The 16836-nt window shown below is 40.4% G+C and overlaps 1 protein-coding gene across 2 annotated transcripts in view; it reads left to right on the top strand.

Moving 5' to 3' along the window:
- Window positions 1–16836, top strand: part of LOC138630747 (pappalysin-1-like) — an 86484-nt gene that overhangs the window by 36567 nt on the left and 33081 nt on the right. For both annotated transcript variants that reach the window (XM_069715261.1, XM_069715260.1), the window contains exons 11-13: window positions 12543–12653; window positions 13245–13380; window positions 13560–13773. In XM_069715261.1, the coding sequence (XP_069571362.1) occupies window positions 12543–12653; window positions 13245–13380; window positions 13560–13773 (461 nt within the window). The remainder of the gene's footprint in view (window positions 1–12542; window positions 12654–13244; window positions 13381–13559; window positions 13774–16836) is intronic.

Below are 16836 nucleotides of genomic sequence, written 5' to 3'. Positions count from 1 at the left end.
GTCATCAATATTAAAGTTGTGAGGTTTGAGATGATGACTTCTGCCAGAGTGCAAGGCGTAATTATGAACTCAACTCGTGAGGTCATTTTGTTGTAGCTTGTACACACATGGCCGAAATTATTGACACCGTTCCCCTTAAAAACAACAGAATGCCAACAATTTTCTCTGGAATAAGTTGAAAGTGACAATTTATTTGCCTTCCTGCATTCTCTATTACACATTTAATACAACTGACATGTTGCTTTTGATTTCCGATGTACATTGCTTTAAATACTACAACAAATAAAAATGGACTGCACAGAAATATTGGGATGCTATATCGAATATTTCCTGCACTTCTTGGTTAGTTTGGTTCACTCTTCTTGAACTTCTCCAGCTCTCTCAGGTTTGATAGGAACCTTCTCCCAACTGTAAGTTTCCCCTTCGTTCCATGAACGTTCGATAGCTTAAGATCAGGACTTATAACAGGCCACTTCAGCACAGATGCAGGCAAACAATCCCATAGCAACGTAGCCTACTCCATGTTTCACAGTGGGGATTTTTTCTTTTTCTTTGAAAGCTTTATTTTTTTTTTAAGCGAACATAGAGCCGATGTGACTTAACAAAGAGCTGTAATTTTGTTTTATCTGTCTAAAGGACATTTCCATTGAACCATTGTGATTTGTCTTTAAGGGTTTAAGCAAACTGCTGTCTGGCATTTGTATTCTCTTTACAAAGAGTGCAATTTCCCTGGGTTTTCTTTCTCTGAGCCCACTTTCACTCAAAGAGTGATATATGGTGCGATGAGACACTGCGGTATCATGATCTTGGAGGTCAGCTTGTACCTGCTTTGTTTTCTTCCGTTCTTTTTCCACCAGTTAAACTATCCCTCAATTTTCTTTGATGCAGCTCCATCCAGGGTAATTGGCTTTGGTCCCAAAGGCCTTAAACATTTTAATAATATTAGCAACTGTGGTCAAACAGGAACATGGAGCTACACAGGGCTGCTCTTGCAGTCTTTCATGCTTGGCTGTTTTCCTCCTCATGTCCTCAGATAACTCGTTGCTTTTATTCCTGTTTTGCACTCCAACATTGGACAAGAAAAGTAAAAAAAGTAAGAAAGAAAAGTAAAGCCAGGGATCTTTTGTCTTATCTGAGTCTGCCACAGCACTGTAAACAGTCACGTCATGATATGGCTGCATGTTAAAAGAGAGTCCCAGCAGATCTGAGGTCAACAGACCATCAGAATTTTTTCATAATGTGCACTGTATAATGCATACAATAATTTATGAATAAAAGTACCACAATGCGAGTTTCCAAAAGTTAAAAAAGTAAGAAAAAAAAAACAAATCCAGATTTACCTCCAAAAATGTACTCAAGAGTGAAAAGAAAGTGGCATTAAAACCACTCCAACAAGTACAAATTACTGAAAAAAGTTATTGAAGTACCTGTAATAGAGTAAATGTAATTTGTTTCAACTCTCCTCCGGTTGGACACTTTTTAAAAAAAAAAATTTCTACTTGAAGTCAATGATGTATAAATGTGACATGTTGTTCAGTTTCTTTTCTCAAGGAACTGTTGAGAGCATTGAGTGACCGTGCATAAATAAGATTAAGAGTCCCCTGCCAGTACCTAAGCTGTTGCTGGACTGGCTCTTGGGTTAAATAGCATTCACAATGTGGTTACAACTCAATTATTCTCTCTTTGTCACTCACCCAATCTTTTGTGTACTAAACTTCAGTGAAGTTACAAGGACCATGATACTAAATGAGGACAGCAAGATTCTTATGCCTGACAGGATCAATAATAGAGACATTTCTTGTTGGGAACTTGGCACACGGAAACATTTTGATCTGACTCAACCACACTCCAAAGAAAATGTCATTACCACGACACAAAGCCAAAATAACAGTAAGGTTCTCTGCTGGAGTTAGTGTCTGGTTAACCACTAGCATTCATCCCACAATATGTACCATTATTGCCTTCCTAGTGCTTGTTTGTGTATTGGTGTGTGTGTTTATGTGTGTGTGGGAGATGAATAAACATAAAAAGGGAATAAAGGGCCAGGAAGAGGCTATAAGTTAAAAAAGGAGCATACAAAGAAAAACAAAAGCAGTAAGTGTCTCAGCAAGAAGTTGGGCCACCACAAGACACCCGCAAAGCTCCGATGCTCCTTCACATCTCCAGATCTCCACATCTATCAATGACAACGGCATCCCTAAAAGATGCTTTCACCCAAACAATTTTTTATTTTTTTTACTCACCAGAACCATATTATTTTGGGCCTAAACCTAACCAAAACTTAAGCACAGTACCGACAGTTCACTTTCTGAAGCATTGCCTTGTGACCATGTTGTCGCTTGAAGAACTGACTGTGCAGATACGTCGGTGCTTGTTGTACTCATTATAGATATTATCTGAAGTCAACATCATCGTCCTGCCTTGTTAATGTTCCCTTCATCCTTAGTGGCTTAATTTCATCATGTTTTTCTGATTCATGGGTCGCAGCTCTTTGGTAGAGTTGGGCTCGAGATTAGCTTCCCTGATACAGAACAATGTTTGAGTGTAACCAACTCTGTGTTCGTGAGTATTCTCTTCGCTCTGAATGAGTGTGTTAGAGGCAGTGGGGAGTGGATCGCACATCATTTCCTTCTGATCTAGTAAACAATTCCTGTATTGGCTTTGTGTATCAGTTCCGTTTGATGTCGGAAGACGGTGTGTGTGTGTGTGTGTGTGTGTGTGTGTGTGTGTGTGTGTGTGTGTGTGTGTGTGTGTGTGTGTGTGTGTGTGTGTGTGTGTGTGTGTGTGTGTGTGTGTGTGTGTGTGTCATAGAGAGAGAGAGAGAGTGAGGCAGGCAGCAGTGATAGGGATCTTTACGGTTGCAAGAAAGCAACAACAGCACAAGAAGGTACTTGAGGAGAAAGAGAGATCATGTATCTGCATGAAATCTCAAGTGCTATGTGTGTGTGTGTGTGTGTGTGTGTGTGTGTGTGTGTGTGTGTGTGTGTGTGTGTGTGTGTGTATGTGTGTGTGTGTGTGTGTGTGTGTGTGTGTTTAATGAGTGTATACGGGAATATTTCAACTCTAAAGTTTCCACAACATAGATACAGAAGAATATTGAAATAAATCCACAATGAATGATAATGTCAATATGCAGCATGAGTTCTGATCTTTTTTTTCTTAACTTTTTGAATCCTAATGCCTCAGAGCAAAGCCAGGAGAAAGATGCCCCCAACTTTAAAACACAAAAAACAAACACTGCTTGGGCAGGGTTCAGCAACATAAGAATAAATGGTGCATGGAGACATAAATACATACTGTTCGTTTGTACACAATAGCTTAGGCTGCTTTATAGAATGTAAATGTGCGTTAGACTTTAATTTTTTAGGTAATAAAGTGAGAATCCCTGTAAAGTCCTGTGGAGTTATGTGCACCACTGTAGAAACTACAATGATAGTCGTACAGTAATATTCATTTTGTGCTTGAATGACAGAAAGGGGGCTTACATTACCAACAATAGAGGAAAAGAATAACACACAGATTGGAAAATTGGAGGAGGTGCCTAGATTTCTAAATGAAAATGAAAACAATAGCGCACACAGCAGTCAAGTGTTGTAAAACCAGCTAAAGTAAGCAGAAAAGGGGAAATGATATATAAAAATAATGGCCTACATGACATATATAATAAAGTAAGGAGGCAGAAACACAAATGATAAATGACAGATGGATGGACAGATGGGGTTAAAGCTTGTAACTGGAGGTAAAACAATCTGGAAATTAGTTTGAGCAACAGTCTTACTGCATTCAAAAGAAAATACATCACTGAATAAAAGTCATTGTGAAAGCAGAAAATGGTCCAAAACCACTCTTATTGGCTATTCCCACATTAAAATGTGCTCAAATGAGCAGTTTGATCCAATCAAAATACCATATGGACACCAGAGAAAGTATGAATTTAATAAAGTCGAGACACATTAATGATCACAAAAACTGCCAATGTAGCATTTTAGCCAGGTTTAATAGTTATGTTGTTTTCATTTTCTTGAACCTTTCTGCTCCCTCATTCAACGTAAGAGACATTATAAGATATTGCAGAAGGCTTCAAATCTACGGCTACCTGTGAGTATAACAACACGACCTGCTCAGCTCCTTTAAACGATTCTCCCCCCTTCTTCCCTGATCAAGCTCACACGGGTACGCTGCCAGACAGGGAGGCGCACATGCAAAAACACACACACACACACACACACACACACACACACACACACACACACACACACACACACACACACACACACACACACACACACACACACACACACACACACACACACACACACACACACATTTGCAGAGCTGACTCCATACAGCATAATAGGGCAGGTCCATAGGGGACTGAAATGTACTACTGCTGTCCTTGTGGAGTAGAACATAATGTTCCCCCCTATCACACCGTGGAATATGGCGAGCCCGCTCAACTTGCTCGAGGGGAATTGGAGTGGAGAACTGGCCCTAGCAACTAACCTCTGCGTGTGTGCCCATGTGTGTGTGTGTGTGTGTGTGTGTGTGTGTGTGTGTGTGTGTGTGTGTGTGTGTGTGTGTGTGTGTGTGTGTGTGTGTGTGTGTGTGTGTGTGTGTGTGTGTGTGTGTGTGTGTGTGTACGTGCACAGCCTCCTCGCCTTCACATACATGTGTGGTTGGGTTTGTGTTAGCGGGGAGCGTGCATGTGCATTCAAACTTTAAGATCAAACAGCAAACCAGGTGATTTCTCCAGAGAGCGCTGCTGCCCGGGCAATCTCTGACGCAACCCCTGGGCACCCCTGGAGAACACTAACCTTAATTATACATAAGCAGCAGAAGGGATAACATTTTAGTCCTCTCATGGTGCAAGAAATTGCCCATATATAAAGTTCACTCATGTTGAGATGTAAAACAAACATATGTGCATGAGGTCTGAATTAAGGAACCCCTACCGCATTCATCTTTAGGTAAATAATGCTGCAGAGGGAACGGAGAGGGGGGAAGGAGAGGCGCTGCAAAAGAAATTATTCCGGCTGTAAAAGAAGGAAACAATAACTGGCCCAGTTCTGTCCCGGGTCCTAAAAAAGCAGGCAGTGTGTGTGTGTGTTTGTGTACTTAAGTGGAGGATACATGCATACTGTACACAGGCTACTGCAGAGCATACATACTCGTTTACACACACTTTCCTCTACGTATACACGCAAACAAATACAGGGGCTAAGTTGCGCATACTGTTGCACAAGCTGAAACACGCACACATAAATGCCCACAAAAACAAAAGTGCACACAGTAGCCGAGCTGTTGCTTTCAGCAGTACAGGAAGGCCAGCTTCTGTGGCACAGTCTCTCTCACCAACATTCCCCACAAACCACACCGTCCTCATCAGGCACGGTGCCAGTGACATAAGCATGTGGTAACATTAAAAAGAAACCTTCGGGATGGCGTTTCTTTTTCTTCTTTTACTTTTCCCGTTTCAGTTATTATTGCGGTTCGGCCATGTGGAAACCTCATTGGAGCTGGTGTATTTTTTCATGGCACTGATGACCCCCCCATAACATTTTCAAGCTGTTAATATGCAGGGTTTTGGCACCGTTTTATTGAGCATAGGGGGCCACTGACTGAGGGACATTTATATTCTCCGCAGACCCATCTGTTTTCAACTTGCTGGCATTGTACGCTCACCAATCCCTATACATTAGTTTGTGGTCTGTGTTCCCTACCACCCAGTCACTCCTCATGTCTGTTTTGATGAGACTGGGATAGGCAAGCTGCATAATTGCACCCACTCACTAACTTTTACTGCCCCATTCCCAGTAGGCCATGAAAGTCGCCCATCATCGGCCTCGGACCAATGAAACGGTGAGCTTCAGTAGGTATGGGTGGGTCTGGGTGACAGGACATTACCTCACACACCAGGCGCTCACCAGCATTCCAGTAAACCATGGGATGGTGCTTGGAAACTCATACTAGTTTCTCTCTGTTTCTCCTTCTCCCTTTCTTGCCACAAATGCCTCACAGATGCTCACTCCTGCTTCAGATTTGTATATATGCCTTTAACAAAGAGAGAAGGAGAAATGGAAAAAAAAAAAAAAAAATGAAATTAAACATCCTTTTGAAAGGAAATAGACACGTTTTCAGAGGAGCTGTGACATGTTAAATATTCTCCTACAAAATTGGCTTCTTCTTTTGCATTTGTCAAATATGTCCACAAATCCAGGAAAAAAAAAAAAAAAAAACTAGGTCAGTGCCTGACTTTGAAGAATTGAACGACAGACTCTGACGTAAACAATTACGGTCGAAGTGCTCGGCAGGTATCCTCGTCTCCCGGTGTGCCGCTGCTCACACTGTTGACAGGGGGTGACTCAAAATGGATGAAGTCTTCATTGTAGTGATTGTGTTTACTGCTAAAGTTCCAGTCGGCAGTCACTCATAAAAGAAATGCTCTTACAAGCCAATCCACTCATTATATATCCTTTTTTTATTTTTATTTTTTTAACATAGTATGTGTTGTCACGATGGCGCCTTCTTGTCTGTCTGTGTGTAGATGAGATACGTCCTGATGATCCCCGTGCAAGAGCTGCTTCATACTTACTGGTCGAGCGTCATGCTTCAAGCAAACACCTACATGTGAAACTGCTGCAGCTAAATGTTTTTAGGCTGAGTTCATTTATACTGCAAGTGATCTTTTCTGAAATGTCACTTAAATATTTGCTAGTTAATGTATTACAGTAACCAGTTTAATATTTGAACTTGTTAGGTGTGGTGTGGCTTTTATAATAAGAGGGCATATCAATTTGAAAAATGATAAATGTCATTGATCATGAAAGAAAATGGTTCCTCTATTGTTGCTTCATTATTCTGTTGAATATAAAGTAAAGCGAAATGAGCGTAGCGTGTCAGGCTAGTCCTAACGTGAACTATGATCTTCCCTGAGCTCCTGGGCCATTATTTAGTTTTTGCCAGATATACAGAGGACCTTTGCAGGGCCTCCTAAATGTCTGATATTTGTCCTAGCAACATATGGCCTATGTTTGTGGTTGTGTCTGTGAGGTTTATTGATTTGCATCCAAGATGGGACATTTTGAAAATCTGGAGGCTTTGACATCAATATCCAAGCCAAGGGAGTGTAGCATGTGTACAGCATGTGTATGTTTGTACATGTCTGTGTACATGTTTGTACATGAATAAGTACTATGAGCAGGCGTAGCTACATAGAGGGCATCTAACTTCACCCCGGCACGATGCGGAAAGGCTGTTGTTCATTTATATTATGCTATTAGAGCCATTATTATTGTCATTATTCTGCCTTTGCAAACAGCTTCCCTTTCTGTTTTCCCCATTTTTAAGTTTTGCGTTATGAAGTGAATATTTTTACGGTTCAGGCATATTTCTAAGGTAATGAGTCTGACAGTTGCATTCTCTCTTTCGCCTCACCTTTATCTCCTTTGATTTCCCCCCGGCTTTAGACACTTGGCTCTCCTTTTATCTGAAGTGGTGATTTACAAACACCAGTTTGCGTCTACAGACCTGGGGTTGGCTGTTGTCTGCCAGTCTGACTAGCCAGCTGGTAAATATTAGGACCATGTGTGTAACTCTGCGTGTGTGTGTGTGTGTGTGTGTGTGTGTGTGTGTGTGTGTGTGTGTGTGTGTGTGTGTGTGTGTGTGTGTGTGTGTGTGTGTGTGTGTGTGTGTGTGTGTGTACTTTGGAGTTAAGGAGTTGAAGTCATCTGCAGTGTTGCTGTGATTGTTTTTCAAGGAAGGTGAGAATTGGTGGAGTATACCTCTGCGTTTAACTTGTGCACCTAGAATAACAACCCCTATTTATATAGGCTGGTGCTACATTGGATCAGTGGGAGGGAGGGCTCCTCCTGTTATTGTTTGGTATGTTGTCAGAGAGTCAAAGTCAGAGGATTACGGATTGGGTTAGGAACCGGTTGATTGACAGTAAAACAACATATCACTGTCTCATATATTTTTCACAGTAGCATTGAGTTTAGAGTTTGTGTCCTTCTGGTTGATCTGTTCTATCACCATTTATCAACAATAATCTGCAAAAATGAAAGTGTTTTGAAGAAAAAAGTAATAACTGGATTACCTTTTTTCATAATGAGGACATATTGTTAATTTACATGTTTGGCCATTCTCAATCATTTTGACACTAAACTTGTGAATAGAATATTTTATTTCAACATATTTGTTTTGTTTTCCACCAGCATATCTAATCTTGATTTATAATATCCACTTGCAGTGACAAAACCATTATTAATACTTAATTAATACTTGTTTAATACTTGTGTTTAGGTGCTGTATGGCAGCACTAGGTTTAGTTTTGGGAAAAATCGTGGTCTGGGTTAATACAGAACAAGTAATCGAGACTCAGCATGTGTATTAACATTTAACCAAAACCACAATCTTTCCCTAACCTTAACCAACGTGCATTTGTTGCCTAAATCAAACCACAGATGGGAGTCGGGATGGGAACCCCTGGCCTTGCGCTGGTGTCGCAGTCATGTGGTTTGTGCGCCCGCCGCTCTGACCACCTCCAAGCGACTTCCATGTAATTCATAAATGTAGTGCTTCATTCATTAAAAAAAAGAACAAAACAAAACAAAAAAAAGCCCGCTAAACCCACCCATCCCACGCCTTCCAAAACGAATGTAATCCAAGCAGCGATTATCCTTGTCACTACAACATAACTGGGAACACTTCTAGGAGACAGGGTGGCGAACAGGGACTGTTACGTCTTTGTTATGAGTGAGGTAGGAGAGGCTAATCCCTTTTGCTTAGCTGTTTTGCTAAATGGGTATCCCATTTGCCTCTTTGCACAACATTAATGAGTTCATCTTAGAAGCAAATCCCTTAAAAAAAAAGAAAAAAAAAAGCGGTATTCACATTTATACCATCAGATTTTCCTGTTACTTGTTACAGTTTGAATCATAATTATTTGTACAACACATCATAGGAGGAGCATATTCTCCTCTTACTCTTTTTCCAACTGAGAGAATTCATGGTAGATTCTTTGGACTATCCTTTGTCAACAATTCCTGCTGTGATATTGTAGTTGTAATCAAGCAATCTATTTGAAGGTCTGCTGGCAGGTGGTATAACAGACTGAAGGAGGGAAAACAAGAACAAGTCTTAGTTTAGATGCACATGTGCTGTTTCTTTTCTTAATTTCTATTTCTTGCTCAGAGGTTGAATGAGTGCTTGTTTTATTTTTTAAGGGTTTGCCTTGTTTTTGACCTCCGTTTGGCTCCTCCGTTCACGTGTTAATAAAGTGACGCAATGCTCTTGAAATCCTTTGGAAACATATACAGTAGATAGACTATCAATTATCATTAATATATTGGTGTTATATCCCACGTGTATTGAGATCCAAATGGAAATCTTTTTTTGGACAGAGTAAATCTGTGTCTGCGCACGTCTCTGAGTTCCACATCTTACAAAGACAGTAAAAAAAATATACATGACACTTAAACCATTCATGATTTCCTCCAAATATTATTCAGTGATGTAATATTCCTAATATTTGTGGCTGGCTTATTAACCAAGGCTTTCAATATGCCTGTGATAAAGGATATCACATCTGTATTGTATTTGGTCTTATTGGACTCAGCTGATGCATTAACCATAAAAGTTTATTTTTAAAATCTTACATCTTTCTCAGACAGATTATAAAAAGGGGATGAAAAAAAAAGTGCGCCCACCAAGAGAAAATAACTTTTATTTCTGAGTTGCAGGTACATTTTCTTTACTAGAGTAAGTAATACTAGGATGCCTGGAGACGTGTACTTTTTCCACCTTTGCCATGAAGTCGGTTGAAGTCGTCTGTGTATGAAAAACAATTGTAGTCATATGCTGTGAACTTGCAAATTCTGTATAAAGCGATCAGGTTTTGTTACATAACCTGTGATAAAGTGAGTGCTATAACTGTTTCTGGGCTACCATCCCTCTCTTCTCAGTGCATTAATCAATGTACATGCCTTTTACCATCTTTGGGGACTTACTGTTGTGGATGCATTTCGCCAGTCCTTAAATAACTCCTGATCACGCTACGAATGTACCGTAAGGTTTTTATACTGCATTTAGATTAAACATTCAATGCTAATATTTAACACATGAACTACAAAATGTGTAATCATGGTCTGTAATTCAAAGCTACACAATCCAAAAATAGGTTTTACAGTTCTAGCAGTATTATCAGGTTCAGAGACATTTTGTGCAAAAGGATCATTTTTGTCCAGCATACACATTTTATAAGTCTTTCTTTAACACTCTATTTGTGGAAGTGAAGTCTAATGAGCCGAGGGACGCTTGTGAATTACCTCCTACTGGTGTGATGCTTTAAAAAGGAGGGGGAGGGGCGGGGGTGTTTGCTGGAGGGCAGCAAAGGATGAGAGGGGATGGGGTGTGGAGGAAGGTGTAGCTAGAGCCACCTGTGTTTACGTGAAGAAGTCATCAGTTTACATGGAAAGGGTTTTGTCACCTGTGAAGGGTTACTGATAGAAATGGGTCCTCTTGACTTCAGTTCATTAGCAGACCTACGGTCACATTCAATTATACTTGTTAACGCTTGGTATCAATTCAGTTATTGTTTTTTTTACATTAGAATTTAGCAAATTTCTACATTTTCTGTTAACTGAACCCCCCCCCAAAATTGTTTTCATAAAACCCAGAGTAACAATCTGGATGGAAATCTCCACAATCGCACTGAAATGGGCTGAAAGTCTCACGGCCACTTATCTCAGGTGTTTTTGTCACCTGCATTTTTCATTTCTGCCACTTCAGCTCTGAGCGGAAAGGTCATGTCAACAGATCCAGGGAACAGATATATGGGCAGATAGCTGGTCTGGCCAGTTTTCCACGGTGGCAGGATCTTACAGTAGCCTCTCTAGCAAAACTATCATGTTACTGGTGTCGTATTTCACTTGCTCAGGGCAGCGGGCGAAACTCACCATCCTTGGGTTTGTGTCCTCTCTCCCCTTTTATCTGTGTTTATCTATTGCTCAATACTCTTTTACCTTGTATCATATTGACTTTTCTGTCTCTCTGCCCCTTTTCCTACATGTTAATTATACTGAATGTCGACCTCTTCACATACCTGTTTCTCCTCATGTCATTTTTTGTTTCTCATACCTTGCCGGACATGGTCCAAGATGCTAACGTGGCTGATGAGGTGATTGTGCGTGGGACAAACATCCTATATTGGGATCGCTTGATTTTCTGTTTCCTAGCAAAGCTACAGTGCTGAGTTGACATGTCATATTGGAATGTATTACCATTGAATATAGTTTTTAATTACCTTGCATCCATCTGCCTTTTAAAGCTATATCCTACTACTTATGTTGGGATTGTTAAGATGACAGATTAAGATAGCGTGTTCTAAGGGCCAAGTTATGGTCTTGGAATACTTTTTCTTAAAATCTGCTGTTCAATTCTATGACTTGCATTTATGAAAGAACCATATGAAATTGATATTTTCAAGTATTATATATGTGGATAAATATTACTACTATGATAGTCGGAGTTCAGTTAAATAGCACTCGTGATCGTTCCAAATACATTTGATTTTATACCATCCCAGACTCGTTCTGCAGCATGACAACGACCCCAAACATACAGCCAAAGTCATAAAGAACTAAGTTCAGCAACAAGAAGAGCTGAGAGTCATGCAGCAGATGGTGTGGCCCCTGCAGAGCCCTGATCATTGAGTAAGTCTGGGATTACATCGAGCGACAGAAGCAACTGAGAGCCTAAATCTACAGAAGAACTGTTGCAAGTTCTCCAAGATGTTTGGAACAACCCACCTTTGTTTTTTTTTTAATTTATTACACTAAAATCTTATTCGTGTTTTCTTTTTTCTTCTAAACATCCTCATTTTACGATAATTTAGTTACCAAGTGACACATTCAGATTCTGTGAACCGTGAATAACCTCTGAGGCCGCCCAGGACAAAGTGAGAACATATTACTGTGACGAGTACACAAAATAATTAGAGACAGAAGAAGAGAACAGGGATATGAGGCGTGTGACACATGACAGGATGTCGTGTTTGTTGACGTGACACAAACAAACAGTACTGCACACAAACACGTCAGCTGCACGTCATTCCAAACAACCGATAAACAGCTGACAGTTGTTGAACAGCAGAGGTCACAGCGTTGTCGAAGGGCCAAGACTGTAACCAAATGTCAACTTTTAGATAGACAGGTACTAAACTTGGAACATTTTGTTAATTCGGGTCTGTTGTGATGACCAAGGACGACGTCAACAAATCCTTAAGTGTTACATTCTGGATTTCTACGGTGAATAAAACATGAAAAAATATATTTTGCATAATATACTTGTATAATGATATTTTATCAAGACGACATCTACTACAATTCAGAATAATAAGATGATTTAAGTTGAACTATATGGCCGGACCGTGTATGAAACACTGGAGGACTTTTAACTTGAAATGAGGACTTTTAATTTGAAATGGATGCAAGGAAGTAGACAAAGTCGCCCAATTTCCTTCTATGTCTCGTGTGTTTCTCCAGACATGTCAGTCCAAGGTGTTTGATCTATCTGATGGAGTGTCCCAGTATGCATGGTTCCCCTGTCGCGAGGCCCATCAGTCCTCCTGGGGATATAATAACTATTGGCTCAAGGTAAGACCAATATTCACAACAACAGATCTTTCTATCGCCTCAGTACAAATAAATTCTATAAGCGAGTCAGAACTTGTCTGTTCTGGTCTTGACTAAAATATCAGTTGGAGATAAAATAATAAACACCTGATGGAAGTTTGATATTTGTGTATGACACTAACTTTACACTCCCTGTTAAAGCAATGGCAGTCTCTCTGTATCCATAGTTTCTTGTATTTGTAAAGTGACGTGTATCATCAGTGGTTCCCTAACTTTCTGGTTTGGATGATTCATTCCAATGAAACCCAAATTTTGCTTGTAATTAATTATATACAATGGACACCACCGCATCATTGTGGTGGCTGACAGAAAGCAACACTTTGCAACTTGAAAAAAAAACAAAAAACCCACAAGGCTTAAGAATGATGTACATATGATGAATAATACATGATTCAAACCAGGAAAGCACAGTGAAAACACATTTCCACTGACTACACCAGACAGAATTTCTGACGTAACATAAAGCTGTTGTGAACTTTAAGAGGAAATAGGATAAAGTAGTAAATGATAAATTGTACATAGCTTTATACTTTTTTCCCCCCCTTCTTTCAGGCCCACTTTTCTCATCCCATGGTGGCAGCAGCTGTAATTATCCACCTGGCCGCTGATGGGACCGGCTACATTGACCAGACACAGTGTAATATCACTGTTCAGTTGGTGGACACCAAGGAGGGGATCCACAGTCTAGGTGAGAACTGCCTTCAATACTTTGCACAAACTGCACTTCATTCACCTTTGGTATTAGACCAGTAAATATGACTGAGTGGAAAGCTAAACATCTTAAATGTGTTTCACTGTCCCCCTATCTTCTCTACCTCAACCTCACTGCACTCTGTTTTATCTTTGGCCCCAACATCCTCTCCACAGGTGAATGGCGTCTGAGCTGTCGCACTAACCCGTTGGTAATCCCCGTGAGCCACGACCTGTCGGTGGCCTTTTACCACACAAAGGCTATCTTGGTCATATTTGCCTCTCGCCTTGTGGCCATCTCCGGCGTGGGCCTGCGCTCCTTCCAGTCTTTTGACCCCATCACGATAAGTGGTTGCCAAAGCAATGAGATCTACAACCCGACGGGACAGAGGTGAGGCTGAGACATAGTAAACTGGACCACTGCTGCACATGATGCTTACATATTTTACACACTCGTCACAATCAATGACCCGCATGTGGAAACATTGGATTATGTGCATCTATACAACCATGCAGACACACACTAACAAATTACACAATTTAAAGCCTTAAAAGTAAAGGAAACTTGATAGAGGAAATCTATCCTCCAAGTCTCTTATATAGGTATACATCTGATGTTCAATGTTCAATTAGGACAGATCATTTGCATTTGGATTTGGCGATGAGACTCCGAGTATGAGAAGTGACCTCATAGCGAGATGTCCTGAGTGAAGGTAGTGGAAAGGACAAGACTTCCTGAACACTAAGATTGCAGGGAAGAACTTATAGTAGTGTGTTTATTGCTAAATATGGGCACTTCAGTGCCCCCGAAAAGTGAGACCACCTTGTGAATAAAAGGCAGAAAAGTTAATCAACCAAACAGCCTCACTGTCAAGTCGAGTTTATTGCTATAGACCAAAATCACAAATCTGTCTTAGAGGTCATTATAATCGGATTAAAATTCAAAATCAAAGTTTAACGCCAAAAACAAAAACATCCGTCCCCAAGGATGGACAGATGTTTAATAAGTGCTTTTGCAGACTAAAAGGGCAGTAGTGAAAGAGAGTGGACACAAATAATGACAATATTAAGAAGTTTAATCAAGGTACGATGATATTTATTGTGAAGACCAGACACAACAAATAACTTTTAAATGCCTCTTAGTCTACAAAATGTCATCTCTACTAATTTAAAAGCAGTAGAGACGAGACATGCCAGGACCTATGTCTGTGTGTGAGTATTTGAGCCAGAAACAGGGAGAGGCGTGCACTAATTAATGATGCCAGCAAGCTGTTTAATGCTAGACATCTGCCCAAAGCTACAGCTATAACAGTAAAACACTGGAGCTAACAAGTATAATGTCACTGGAAATTTACAATTAATTTGGACCTGTTGCTGATCTGCGCAAATTTCCAACAATTGAGCTGCCGAGCTGCCTCCAGCACTAAATCTTGTTTACTGCTGGCTTAGTAAAAATACCGTTTTGTTGAAAAATCCTGACAAATGGACGTGTTTCTCGTGTAATGCCAAGTCTAACTAGTTGATTAAATAAATGGTGTGTTTTTTTCTGCATGTGTTACAAATTGATTTGTAAAAGCTAAAAATTCAGAATCTGTAGCAAATAGAAAATAAAGATGATCAACTTGAAGTTCAAAGCATTTAACTGTTAAAAACAAAAACAGTTACTGAAATGATTTCCAAGAGCCGATGGCAAAAACTCACAAAACGATCACATATTTAGCTGTAAATTCATACATTTTAGTCTCCTCTACCTTTCATTTGAACCACTAACCACATAATGTCATGCCTCTCCTCACAAACATTGATAAACCAGACCACACACACACACACACACACACACACACACACACACACACACACACACACACACACACACACACACACACACACACACACACACACACACACACACACACACACACACACACACAGAGGCACACAAAGAGTCACAATTTACCAATTTCCACACCACTGTCATGCATGAGAGGGTTCATTGGGATGATGCTCCCACAACTCTTTCAACAAGAACTGCACTAATAAACACAACAATGTGCAAAGAATGGCTGGTCAGGGCGGTTCTGTGTGGAGAGATAGAGCTGTTTGTGGCTTTTGTTGTGTGCCAGTGAGACATCCAAGAGCACCTAAATAGATTAAAACTGCTGTGTATCTGCATCAGCCAGGAAATTGTTTGTTACCGCACACACAGACATGGTTTGCTTTCTCCCAGAGTTCTTGCTGACTTTTAGTTCTTTCATATTCACTCCACTTCATCTAATTTCCAGAGGCTCTTGACAACCATTTTGCTTATGTGATGGCAAGCCAACAAGACGTGCCCACTTATCTTCAGAAGTTTTTAATATGTTACGAGCTGAATATTAGGAAATAGTATTATGATCTCTTGTTATTTACTGGTCTGGTGTTACAACACCAGTAGAGAACCCAGGCTTGGTCTTTTTTTTGTCTCTTTAGGTCATTGATCTGGTTCTTGTCTTTAATCAGCTCCATCATCTGCATCCTGTAGTTCATACTCCACTTTCCAAACGACTCGTCTCTCTTCTCAGTTTTATTTCAGTCCGTCTTCACTTCCTCCTTATTCCCATTCCCTCTCCCTGCTTTTCCACATCTCCCCTCCTCCTTCCCTTCTTCTGTTATCCCGTGCTGTCTTCTCATCCTTTACTTTCACATCATCTTCCTTTCCCTCTAACTGCCATCTTCTTCTCTTTAATTCTCCCCTTTTTTGTGCCTCCTGCTCCCGCTTTCCTTCTTTCATTCTCCTGGGCTGAGCAGCATATTTCCCGTAATACTTATGCCTCCACAAAACACCACATCCCCTTTTCCCTGAGTTGTTAACAACAGGAGCTATTAACATGACTCAGTTTTATGTTCCATGCTTGTCTGCAAGCACATGCACATATATGTTTTCCCTTTTGTGTCTGTTTTCTGCACCATTTTTCTTTCTCAGCTTATTCCCCCCCCCCCCCGTGTTTAACATTAATTTCCTCTTGAAGCATCAGGAACTACTGGAGTTCTGTTAATTAGTGTACAACGGACGATTACGAAAGTTCTTGTTAAGTTCTCCTTTCTGACGTACTTCCTATTCTCTTGTGGTGTATACTGTATTCTCATTTGCAGGGGGAGGAGGATGGTTTTCCAGGTAGTTAATTGTAATTTATGTCATAAATTCCAGAGTGACTAGCAGAAAACCACAAAGAGAATTTGTTCAAAGCCAAAGTGTCCACAGAGGAGGCTTCTAGTCTTCCCTAGTTTGTCCTCAAAGAGTCTAGACATAAGCGACTGCAACTCGTGTGCTTTATAAACAATCTTCACCTGCTCAGCTTAGCTTCTTGTCAACATGAGCGTACAATTGTGGGAGGGACAGAGAGGTCGTAAATTAAGGACATTACAGGATAATAGGTGCACAGAGGGCTTACATCATTAATAATCTCAGGGGGGA

The sequence above is a fragment of the Brachyistius frenatus genome, unplaced genomic scaffold (assembly GCF_029030835.1).
Source record: "Brachyistius frenatus isolate BFR_SWC_R1_liver_20210118 unplaced genomic scaffold, ASM2903083v1 Contig_140, whole genome shotgun sequence".
Taxonomy (NCBI): domain Eukaryota; kingdom Metazoa; phylum Chordata; class Actinopteri; family Embiotocidae; genus Brachyistius; species Brachyistius frenatus.
The sequence above is the reverse complement of the archived record's forward strand: the minus strand, read 5'-3'. Positions and strand labels throughout refer to the sequence as shown.